The 12,308-nt window shown below is 46.5% G+C and overlaps 1 protein-coding gene across 1 annotated transcript in view; it reads right to left on the minus strand.

Moving 5' to 3' along the window:
• The window catches only part of LOC128886572 (junctophilin-1-like), a 39,799-nt gene extending 31,979 nt beyond the window's left edge, over window positions 1–7,820 (minus strand). The window contains exons 1-2 of the mRNA XM_054141567.1: window positions 6,721–7,820; window positions 5,668–6,235 (exon numbers count right to left, since the gene is read on the minus strand). Of these exons, the coding sequence (XP_053997542.1) occupies window positions 5,668–5,978 (311 nt within the window). The 5' untranslated portion in view covers window positions 5,979–6,235; window positions 6,721–7,820. The remainder of the gene's footprint in view (window positions 1–5,667; window positions 6,236–6,720) is intronic.
• Between the last annotated feature and the right edge of the window lie 4,488 nt (window positions 7,821–12,308).

The raw sequence follows: 12,308 nt of genomic DNA on the forward strand, positions 1-12,308 counted from the left end.
GATGAGTGCTCGGTCGATAATGCAGAGGGATCGGTCGATAATGCAGAGTGCTCGTTTGATAATGCAGATTACTCAGTCGATAATGTGGAGTGCACGGTCGATAATGCAGATTAATCTGTCGGTAATATAGGTGCTCGGTGGATAATGCAATTATTTCATACTTTTCACTGCATTTTCCCATACTTTTAAGCAATTATATCTAGAGCTAGTGGGTATTCATATAAATTGACTAGAAATTATTTCATACTTTTCACTGCACCTTTTTGGAAGTCGGTTAAATTTTTTTTCCAAAAAATTATTTTATCTAAGAATCTCGAGTGCCGAGAGGGCCTTCAGGCACAAACCTCTTGTTTACACGCCACGAGACAGAATGATAGCGCACCCCCTAATAATTCTTCGCACCGAAAATCAGACGAAGATCGAGGAACGCGTAAGTCTAAACAATTTTATCGCAGGATTTATAATGAAAGTGGTGTTTAAATCATTACAGGTGAGATACGAAAAAGGTACTTGCAATAAGGTACTTGCAATTGAAGTATCGTGCAGGTATTGCTCCGGAGTATGAACCGGAGTACTTGGACAAAAGATTGAATTAATATTTTATCTAATATATGAAGTATATTGTATGTAAGTAAACAGTAGTTTGGTACACGATTTAAGTATCTATCGCAGTAATTGTTGAAATCGTTAAATGAAAGTCAATCCATAAGTGAAATCGAAACTAACAGAGCCTGCCCAATTTTCCAAAAAAGAAGACCAAATTTTAATTGCATAATTGGCAATATTGGCGAGTCTCTTGTTGCATCTTTTCCATCGGCGACAGACGGAGCAGCGATTCGCCGGGCGTCCCCAGGAAAACGTGACTTGACGAAGACCTTGCTCCAGTTTAGACGGAAACGAAACGACGGAATCTCTCGGCCCAGATACGTGGTGGCAAGTAACACAGGTTCCCCATCTTCGTTCCACCCATCTCTCCCCCCTTTCTATTTTCTTTCCACGATATTTCCACCCTTCCGGCTCCGCGAACGGTGGGCTTTGATCGCGAGGATCCGTCGAAAGAGAATATTAAAAGACTGCTCGCGCTCGAGGATCTTTTAATGCGCGCTAATTGTTCTTTGTGATTATCGAATGACACGATGAATTCTTAAACACACATGCAATTAGGCTGATAAGGACGCAACAGTAATTAACTGGCGCAACGTTGGCTAACGTCATTTTAATTATTCCGTGGGCAATTCATTATTCCTCCGTATCGAGTTTTCAAATTATCACGACTTCGAACTAATTCAATCGAGAGTGGTTAGTTATTTTTCGTATAAAAATATACCCAAAACGCGAAACGAAATTTTTGGTAGGGAGCTTCGTTTTCGAGAAAATTGATATGGAAGTCACTTGGAACACGCGCGCGCGCGCGTGAAATTGTATCGTGCAAATTGATTGCCACGAAAATCATGGGTTCGTTGCCAGGTTTCGGTTCTCTTTTCGAAAACGGTCGAAACGTTTAAGGCGAAATAGTAGCGAACAACGAAAACGTATTATTATGTCTCAATTAGAAACTCGTTTGGCGTGCGTGACTTTCGTTAGCGATAGGATCGTGGCTCGAGCTTTCCAGCAGCATTTTTCTGTCACGTGCCGCTACAGAATCTAACGCGTGTTCATGTAATTGTTACATGCTTGGTTAACGCTCTCGCTTAATCGATACGCACAGAACACACGAGGACTTTGCGCTTTCCGAAGTGAATTTTTAAATTGATTACACATTTTTTTACTTCGAAGACCACGCGTAGAGAGTCGGCAGAAATGTTATTTATTCGCTGTATCTAACGAAAATTACTGATAGCAGTTTTGTGGCTTAATAACGACAGAAGGAAGCTGACTGGTTACCAGAATTAACGTATTCGTAGATAATACTGACCTACTTCAAAGTTTCCACGAGTCAAGAGAGTTTTTACTAAAATAAAAACCTCGAGATTTGGAAGGTGAAACATTAATTGGAAATCCTTACAAGTTTTCTACTTATCAGAAGTGTAATTACTTCTCCGCGACTGCGTAGAATTATTTTAACGAAGATTGTAACGTGGAAGTCGAGTGCATCGATTATCAGATGCGAGGATCCTTGGATATTTCGGATAGTTTCGTTGTCCCGATAATTGACATTCAATAACGCAGGAATACTCTCGAAGAATTCGAATCTTTCGCGTGACCTATCCCCAGTCTATTTGAGGCTGAATAATAGAAATTATTTATGATTTTGGGATATGAATTTGTGATATTTCCGAAACAGAAATATGAAAAATCCTAGTCAACTGTTTGGTTTTTGCTCGAGTTATTCCAGATTCGGAGGATGACTCGGATCGAGGAGTCGAAATGTTCGTAAACTGCATGTTTCTTTCCAAGACAGAAGGTTCTGATCGTTATTTTTTAAACATCCGCGACTGAAAATATGTAAAAATGTAGGTCGACCCTCTCGTGTTCGTCGGTGTGTCACCAGATGTTGATAACAATTATATTTACGGAGCCTCGTTACGCTCGACTATTTAAAGCCGCGTGACAGAATTTCTTCCGGAACGATCAAAGCTACAAATATAGCTGCGTTGCTCGGTTTCGTAGAAAGAAATCATGGGAATATTCCGACAATTCTAATTCGGAAGCAGATACAAGGGGAATACAGAAAATGTAGACGATAATCGTACTCCATTTCTTATTTAAATGAACCGCGAGCGAGAGGAAAATCTATCAATTGGATTCTTCCATTTATTTGTAGAACGATCTAACAAGTTACGAAAATTGGTTTTGGTCGTATTTAGAAAAGCATGCTTATTAAATTCAGTATAAAAATAAATTAAAATAAAATAATTTCCATATAAGTTCTGTTTCTTATATCAAGAGAACATGCATTCTTTATTTTAGAAAATTTTAAACAAAAACTCTTAACAAGGTCCTAAAGAGAATGAAATTTTGTACGAAAAAATTGAATACACACCGAACCACATTTTCAATCCATCTCTCGTAGACCACACAAACCGAGAACACGACGCAGAATTGGAGAATGGCTTTTTCTAAAGAAAGTCTAGTCTCGAGACAGATTTGAATCGTTGCCAAATACCACTCCGAACCCATGAACCATTGTTTGTAACGTGCACAGATCAAGAAGTGAATGCTGCATGGGAGAATCGGAGAATCGTTCCTTCTAAAGAAGACCTACTCTCAAATCAGGTTTGAATCGTTGCCAAATCACTTCCTAAACCATTGAACCATTTTAATCTGGACAAACTGAAAACGTATTACAACAGGGCAAAATTATTTTTTTTCTAAACGCTAAGATGACTTCTAGAATCATTGATCTAATTTCAGGCTGTTTTACAATCAAGTTTGTATACTCCCATTTCAATTTCTCCATTTACAGATCACTCCAAAGATTTCGTAAATATTCTTTTCCGAGCTTTTCTAATTTTCTCTCCCAAAAAAGACCAAGTTTGAACCACTGCCAGATCCCATCTCGAACCCTTGTACCCACTGTTTGTTGCTCGAACGGATCAAGAACACGATGCTTACATGGGGCAATTATCTTTTTCTAGAGACCTATTATCGAGAACAGAGTTGAATCGTTGCCAAATGACTTTCTGAACTCTCGAAACAATGTTTGCAACACGGACAGCCCGAGAATAACAACGCTGCATGGGAGAATTATTTTTTCCTCGTCCCTCCTGAAATATCAGGGATCCTGGGAGATTCGGGAAAGCGATTATCCGTCGCGTCCATGAACTAGGTCCTAAACGCCGGAATCCCAGTGACCTGGACTCGTTGTCCTTGCACTCGGTGTCCCACTTTCAGGATCGGGAGATTCCCGCCCAGCCCCAGGTATACGATGAGATATATGTGTCAAGGTCTCTCGTTCATCTCGAATTGACGCCGTTAGAGACTGCTTGCAGCGACAGAACAAAACCAACCACTATTTCGGGACCTCGAGCCTATCGAAGAAACGTTTCCTCGAAACTTTTCTCCGTCCGCGATCCGCTACAGCCAGATCGGGAGCAATTTTCCAAGTTTTCCAACTTCTACCATTACTCGAGGATTTATTCGTCTATTTGTTATTAGGATTCGGATGGTGAAATTTTTCGCTCTGCGATTAGCAATTTCTCTTCTACCTGGAAGCGAAATTGTAATTAAACGCAAACTTCGTGTCGACGTTGGGACTCCAAACGTGGCGGATATTTTCGAAATACCGTAAAAATAGAACTAATTAAAAGGTTTATCCTAGATTGCTATAGATTGCAGATCATGGTATATTCAAGGTTTGGACGATGAAATTTTGCATTTCGAGAGGTAGCAATTTTTATTTCCCGATCGTACCACTTCGATAGGATTCGACATTTATCAAACAAACCCTGAATGCTCTTAGACGTCGTTGAATGGAATCGTCTCGCGTCTGATCGTGTTTTCTTCTCCAGACGTAATTGTTTCAATCCTCTTACGAGAGACTCCGAGAGGATTTAGCTCTAGAGGTAGGCGTCCGGAGCGTTTCGAGGACGAGTGATACATCGACTTAACCGACGCCTTTTTTAGATACTTGCGATTCGTGTACGTTGGAATGAACTAACGAGACTAAACCAAGCTCGTTAACCTCAATCTTTATCCAACATTTGTGTATTTTCAAACCAAAAAGACGCCATTCGATTAAACTAAATTTCGATAGTGTGAGACGCCTGCGTTTTCATTATCTCGGGGCACCAAAGTTTCCTTTTCAAAGGTAAAAAAAAGGCGATTAAGGGAAAATTTAAGAAAAGTGTCTCAGCGAATCGAAAGTTGGCGGAGTTTGAGGTAACTTTCGTTAATTAAATTTAAGATCCACGTAGGAACGGAGCGGCGACTCGTCGGCGATGGTAGATGGCTTATACAATCTCGGAATTAACAATGTGTACAGAGACTGGCTCAGCCGAGATCAACGTTAATCCTTAACGAACAGAGAGAGGGAGAGTACGGTGGTTTCGTGTAAATTGCCAAAGTCCAACGAGAATCGGGGAATTCCGCGAAGCTTCCGTTGCTTTCCTCTTACTTCTCGAAACAGTCTCGGAACCACCTCTGCGGATAACTTTTGACTTCGAAATCAGCAACAATTATAATTGAAATGTATTTTTAAAGCTGTAAGTTTAAAGAAAATGAATTTTTTTTATAGCTACTAAAACTGATTTGTACACCGCGTGACTTTTATAGACAGTAAACATGAATTTTCAAAGAAAAATAATTGATTGCTTAATGGATTGGAGAGCAACGGATAAAGAAAAACTCACGGGAATATAAAAGCTGTGGAATAATAAACCGAGCGTACGATTAAAATTAATACTTGAACGAGAAACTGACTCGAGTGGAACTCGACAAAGGAGCTCTAGGATAAAAACTGACGTAGGAGTGCAAAGAGTTAATACCGAATTGAAAGCTGAATATCTCGAAAAGAATTACGTTTAATTTCCAGATGGACAACTACCCGTGCTCTATTATCCAAGTCCTCGTTCAAGGTTCCCTAATCGAATTTCGAGGGCATAAGCGCACCACCTGGACGAGTAAGAAACACGGGCTCTCGAAACGTCCGTCTCGAAAAGCCCAGGAGTGTCGGATCGGGTTGAAAGCATGCCAAAAATGAATAAGAAAGCGAACATCTGATCTCACCTAGGCCAGGTGTAGACTCCGGAGACCTCGAAGCCATAGTGCCAGCTACCAGAGTAAGCACCTTGGCCCTTGGGTCCCGTGCATACGCCGTGTCCGTGTGCTTTTCCATCCTCCCAACCGCCGCAGTAGGTGCCGCCATCGTCGAAATCAAATCTGCCCCCGTTAACCTGGGCACGATTGGACGCCGCCGTGGCGGTACCTGTCGCTCCAGGTTGAGCAGAGCTCAAGCCACCTGTTTGCGGCAATTGGGCACCACCTGCCACCCCGTTCGGTGCCCCGGACTGTTGGCCAGACTGCGGCTGTTGCTGCATCTCTTCGCGCCGCTCGTCCACCACCGCCTCCTCCTCCTCCTCCTCCTCCTCCACCCACTGACCCCACCACCCACGTCGTTATCTTCGTCTTTTTCTTCCTCTTCTTCGTCGTCGTCGTCTTCGTCTTCGTCGTCTTCGTCGTCGTTATCGTCGTCGTGCTGGCCCGTTAGCAAAAATCGCACACGCGTCCCCCTGGACGTTGCTCCATCCTTCCTGTCCGCCTCCACGTTTCCCGGTTCACGCGTTCCAACGGACCTCTGCAAGATCACCGAACAACCCTCTCCTCATCTATCCCGATCGCTGGACGAGCTTACTGTCGTCGCGGTCGGTTCGATCCCACCCCTCCCCCCCCCCCACCCCTCTCGCGCGCAGGGAGACCGCGATCGTCCGTCGAGACTCGAGATACCACCGTTATCGATTCCTGACACGGTGTTCGCGGGTGTCAAGGACACGCGGGATTTTTCTCTTCTCCGTGCGCGATCTAAAAATACGGAGATTCAGCTTGATGTGAGGCTAGACCGAAATTTTCTAGGATTCGACACGGGTTAATTTTAGTCTCGGTCGGTAGGAGAGGAGCACAGACCAGAGAGACACGCATCGCGAGCCTCGATTCACCGTCGAACGATCGCAGGCCACGACGGAGGATCGCGGCTCCCCTGCGAGGCTCAGCGCTGCGAGGCTGGCCTTGAAATCACGCGGGACACGCGGAATCGATACACCCAGCAGGATAACCGTGGAACACCTTGTCCGGTTTCACGCTCGTCCTTTATCACTTCCTCCGTCTTCTCATCTCATTAAATCTTCCTCGTGGCCGACTTACGGCTACCGAACCCCCGTTTCACTCGCACCCACACGCACGTGTATAAGACGAGTCGATCCCCGATCGACGGGAACGTCCCGAGTACGTCGAACCAACGGTTCCTCGATCCGTATATCGAGCACCTCGTATGCGACGGCACAGACGAAACAGCACCGAGCGGAGCACACGGTTCTTCTCGAGATCGGCGCAGTATCCGTGTTCAGGGCGTTCGATGTCCGCCTCGATGCCAGAAGAGGACCCCCTAGCAGACTTTTCGTCGAAGTTGTCGAAACGCGACGGCCCCAACAGCCGCAGTTTCGCCGTCCGTCTGACGCCGTTACGCAACGCTTCTATAAGCATCCGTGATCCGCTCGGAATGTGGCTCTCTCTCTCTCTCTCTCTCTCTCTGTGTCTCTTTCCGTCTTCGTCTCTCGACGTCTTTCTCGGTCGCTCCCGGTGGTTCGTGGTCGGCCAGCCGCGAACCGAGGCGCGAAAGCTCGTTCGTCGGGGTCTCCGGGCTGGTTCTCCTCAGCGTTGACCCTTAAGACCGACGAACGGTGTCCACCACGGCGAGACGACCAGCCGCTTCCCCAGCTCGCTGGTACCGCGAGAACCGAGCACCGAGTGAATCAGCCCGCGCCGCCTCTTGCTACATGTGGAGACTCTTGTCTTAAAATATTCACTAGACTTCACGGAGAGAGCTTCGCGAGCGTGTTCAGCCGGGAATGTAGAGCGATTCCGTTGCCCTCGGAGACCGGTTCCATCCGAGCCGAGGATTCACGAAACCGCGCGTAGGAGACGATACGCGAAGAACGAGAGGACGGAAGAGGACGAGGACGAAGCAAGCGGAGCTCCACGCACGAAAAGAACACGTATGCACACACGCGGAGCAGCGCGCACTCTCGTATCGCTCCTCTCACGACGAAGAGGACGGGCCTCGAGGCGACGAGGCGACGAGGAACGCCAGCATCGCCGTCGTCGTCATGATCATCGGGGGCAGGGCCGAAGCGCCGCGACGTTGGTCACTCTGTTACGCTGTTAGACGCCTCGCGTACCTCCCCGTCCGTCCGTCCGTCTCTCCGCTCTAGCGATGATGCTAGAGCGGTCGCTCGCTCGCTCGCGCTCGAGCTCTAGCCTCGAGCTTTCGGCTAGCTGGCTAGGAGCTTCTATTTTTACCATGGGGTGGCGAATTGTTCCCCACGCCGACGGCCCACGAGGCGGCAGCTCGAGCGGACCGAGGTTCGCCAACGCGACCGGGTTCAAACCATTTATAAATAGTAAGTTCTCGCGCCGCGCGGAAAATCGGCGAGGATTTGACGGAATACGGATTCGTGTCCGATCTCGCGCCGCGACCACCGGCTCTTGGAGGGGAGTACGACTCTCGAGGGACGCGACCATCGAGCTGACGTCTTATCAGACGTCCTATCGGACATGTCGATCCAGAGGAGCGTTGCAATTTGCACGATTGATTTGGAGAAGCTCCGAAGGAGCTCTGTTAGGAATACGCAGCCAATTGGATCGGTTCGTTAGTAATCGCTTGATTAGTTTGATGACCGGTGGATGGATTCAAGATGTTTATTAGGACGTTTGGTGTATAACTTAGAATCAGGTCCATCTAATCCACTCATCTGATCAACTAGGCACCGGACCACCCTGGTGTTTCAAAGAACAATCTATCAAGAGACGATGATGGAATAACCATACAGATCCTATCAGAACACAGCTCGCGTTCCGGATTAACCTGACGTCACGTAAAACGCGTGCCTCAAAGAACGACATTGATACGAAGTTCTAGAATTGTAAAATTTATAGACACCAAAATTTATTTACGAACGCTGCTCGTGCGTCCGATGAGACAAACGTCTCGTGGAACGTACGTCTCGAGGAATAATATTGATAGGAAGACTTGGCAGCGAGGTCAACGACATCGAGGCGTTTAATTGTTGAAATTTGCATGGTTGATGCCCGCGTATGGGAAAATTGATCTGCTTAGGACATGCAGATGGTGCAGATCCGTGTATGAACACAGCTGGTGGTCCTGGATCAATCAGGTATCGCGAGGGGCGTGTCTATCGAGACGCGATGTTGATACACTCGGTTTGCAGATGGTCTGCGAAGAATGGTTCAGATTTCGGATGTTTAGGCGATTTGTTTCGTTAACGAACACGAGAAGATCTCTCTTACTTCAACGACCGGTGGACTAGTTACTGTAATATCAGATCTGTATTGCACAATTTTACCCAGAAAGGTCGAAAGATCGTCGAGAGCTCGTAAGTTCTATTTATCGTGTTGGATACGATGGACATATCGTGGTTTGACTTACCAAATCTATTTCGCTTAAGAAAATAATTGTCAAAAACTTTGTAAATTCCACCCTCATGATATACATCCTGTATAATTTCGTTGGAAAGTACCGCGACTTGACTCTATCTCGTAATCGGTAGGAGTCATGTTTGAGCGTGGCCGCGTTTCGCCGAAATCGTTCGCATCGAAGTGACCTAATAAAGCCGATCAGAGGTTCGAGGGAATGATTCGAGGGACGAAGTCGATAATCGCACGCTTCCTCATTCCACGTTCCATTCGATTCGAACTGTACGAGGAACGAGGCATTCGATCGACTGGGGGAAAACACGAGCGGAACCGTCGCGTCTATAGACGACGCACGGGGCTGCATTTTTGATGCTGCACACGCTGCACGGCGATGTCGGTCAGTTACTTTTCTCTTCTGGCGAGAAGTAGGTTTCCTTGAATTTATTAGAATACTATTCGATCAATGGAATCGCTTCGGTGTCAACGATCCGCGGCGAGCAACCGATACCGTTTCGAAGCGAGAGATCGACCCGCGTTTCTGGAACGGAGCGTTGCCTGCCGGCGATGGGAAACATTTTATCTGAATAATAAATAACGAATCACGGCACGGCGATTTAGGAATTGTTGGTTGCGATCACGATGGAAAATTAATGGTACGAATATTTTATAAGGCAATGGGACGCGTTGATAGTTATACTGTCATGCGAGTGTTTTAGCACAGTCTTTAGTTTATTCTTCCGAGAAAGTTGTTCGTTACATGTTTCTACGCATCTCGATCCCCTTGAAAATCTATACGCTATGCACTTGACTAACTACCACCGACACTCGCCGCGAGACTGAAACTTCTGCGTCCGTTAACTTTTTTTATTGACCATCTTCGTCGCGAATTTTGTTACAGAACTGCGCGAATTCTTTTGGAGCAGTGGTTCGACACTTTGTCTGCCAGATCAAAACTCGTGAAAATTTCTACAAAGTTGCACTTGATTAGGTACCATCGCTACTTCCGTTCGCGAAATCGAATTTAGAAAACGCTGTACCAGATTCTACTTCCGATAGCGACAATTCTCGCAAGTGGATGTTTGGAAACGCCTCAGCGATAAATCTCTCGGCAGACTCGGAATCAAACAGCTCCAATTTTCTTTCCTCTGGTCGACGCGAATAAGTTGGAAAGAATCGTTTCTGTCGCTACACCAGACCCCCCGCGTGCGTCCTCTCATTTTTTTTTTTTTTTTTATATAACAACAATCAATTAATCGATCCCCGCTGCACGCAAGAACGAGAAATAATCGCCGCGTTCCCCGATGATGCTCTCACGCGCTCTGGCGTGGCGAGGAGGAAAAGAAAGAGGCTATACAAAGCGCCTGTACACCCTCATTATTAAAATAACTCCTATGAGGATGTTCGGTTTTGAAACGCGGTCTCGAGCGCCAGCCGTCCGAGGCATGATTCTCTTCGCCATGAAGCGATTCTATGACTCGATTCTCGTAGTATTTTTCATCAGCCCCAAACAGCTCTCGCGAAGTCTTCGGTGGATCTAGCGTTGGAAGCCACCGACGCAACCGTGGCGGCATTTTGCAATCGAAAGTTGGGAGTTTGTCGACACCACGTGGGCGTTATTACCCTATTACAAGCTGAAGTAATCGAGATTTCCAGCTTTCGAGAGTAGAGACAACGTTTACAGCTATACGTGACCAAGGAAACAATTTGGATAGCGATAACGTTAGCTTGCAATATGCTTGTTATCAGTTCAGACACCTCGTATATCCATCAACTCGTGAAGAACACCACGGATTAAAATTAGACTAGGAAGACGGAATAGAAATCTTGGTAAATCTTGGAACCTCGACATCTGAGGAGACTAATTCATGAAACATCAACTCGCTATTGTACTCGAAGACTGTTGAGAAATGTTTGCCACAACTTAAAAGTAGCCTTAGAGTGTTTAAAGACACAATAGACTCCGTGCTCCACTCCTAGAGCACCACAAATCTGACGCATCGAACGTTATCGTCTTCAACTTCTCGGCATGGGTGAATTTCCAGAGTCCCGATGCAATGAAAACGCTTTCCAAAAATACACGTGGAAAACTCACGGGCGTGCTCCCGAGCGCAGCTGCAAGCATCACCAAAGAAAACACACGGAAATAGAGCAGGCTAGAGTTGCTTGCTAGAGCACTCGAGGCGCCCGTGTCATCCGAAGAAGAAAGAAGCGTAATAGGAGCCTGGCTCGCGGACTCCTTGGACACCTCGCACACCTGGAGCACGGTTTCCTCGCCTCGGTGCTGACCGATCGATCGCGCACGGCTTGCGGACACGTGTGCCAGAGTCAACGCGGTTTGGAGCCAGATTGACGTTTATGGTTAAGGCAAGGGGCCCTTGACAGAAGTCATGCGACCTCATAGGAAGACGAACGTGGACTAACGGCTCACAGGTGCCTAGTTATGGCCTGTAGAGTGATATTGTTTGGGGATCTTGAGGATTCGCACGTGCTGACGACTCTCTAGCTACAGAATTGTTGGTAGAGGTGTTGGGAAAGACAGAGGTGATAGAAGCGATGTTCCACGGTCTAGGTATCTGCAATCACTGGAGATTCTATAAGTTTCTTAGGGCTCTGATAGCTGAGGTGACTGTTAGCGACTTTTCTGACCTGAGCAAGTCGAGGATTCTTTCAAGATTGCAGTGTTCCGAGGCGGTAGAGAGTCTGAGAGCTTTCGATATTCGCTTTCCTTGACTATTCAGGTCTCGATAGAAACTCCAAACTGTTCGAATGACTAAAATCTTTAGAAATCGCCTTTATCGTTCTTGAATGAACATAGATCGCCAGCACGAGCAAGCTCCATCGCCGAATGTCTACCGAAGAGTGTTGCTCTCGGGTGTCAAGCCTCTCTCACACCGGCAAACGGAAGCTTCACGCTGGAGGTTGCCTCATCGGTTGTAAGGTCGACACCCGCGTGTTCTGTTGGCCCTTTGGCGGCAGAACTCTCCATTGGACACCACACAAGACTTCGTAAGGCATTCGAGCTAGCGAAGAACAGAACCACTTTCTGGGGCTGTGAGAAACCGCGTGTCACTTATCCCAGAACCGTCTAACCGAGCTCATCCGAAACGCTATAAATTGCGACACGTGCGAGGTGTTCGCGTTCGCCGCACTGTTCCCCGATGTGCTAGGGTTGATAAAACGGATAAAGCACGCGTTTTTCCGCACACGTGCACCCGGGTCCG

Source organism: Hylaeus anthracinus, unplaced genomic scaffold, assembly GCF_026225885.1.
Source record: "Hylaeus anthracinus isolate JK02 unplaced genomic scaffold, UHH_iyHylAnth1.0_haploid 11985, whole genome shotgun sequence".
Lineage (NCBI taxonomy): Eukaryota > Metazoa > Arthropoda > Insecta > Hymenoptera > Colletidae > Hylaeus > Hylaeus anthracinus.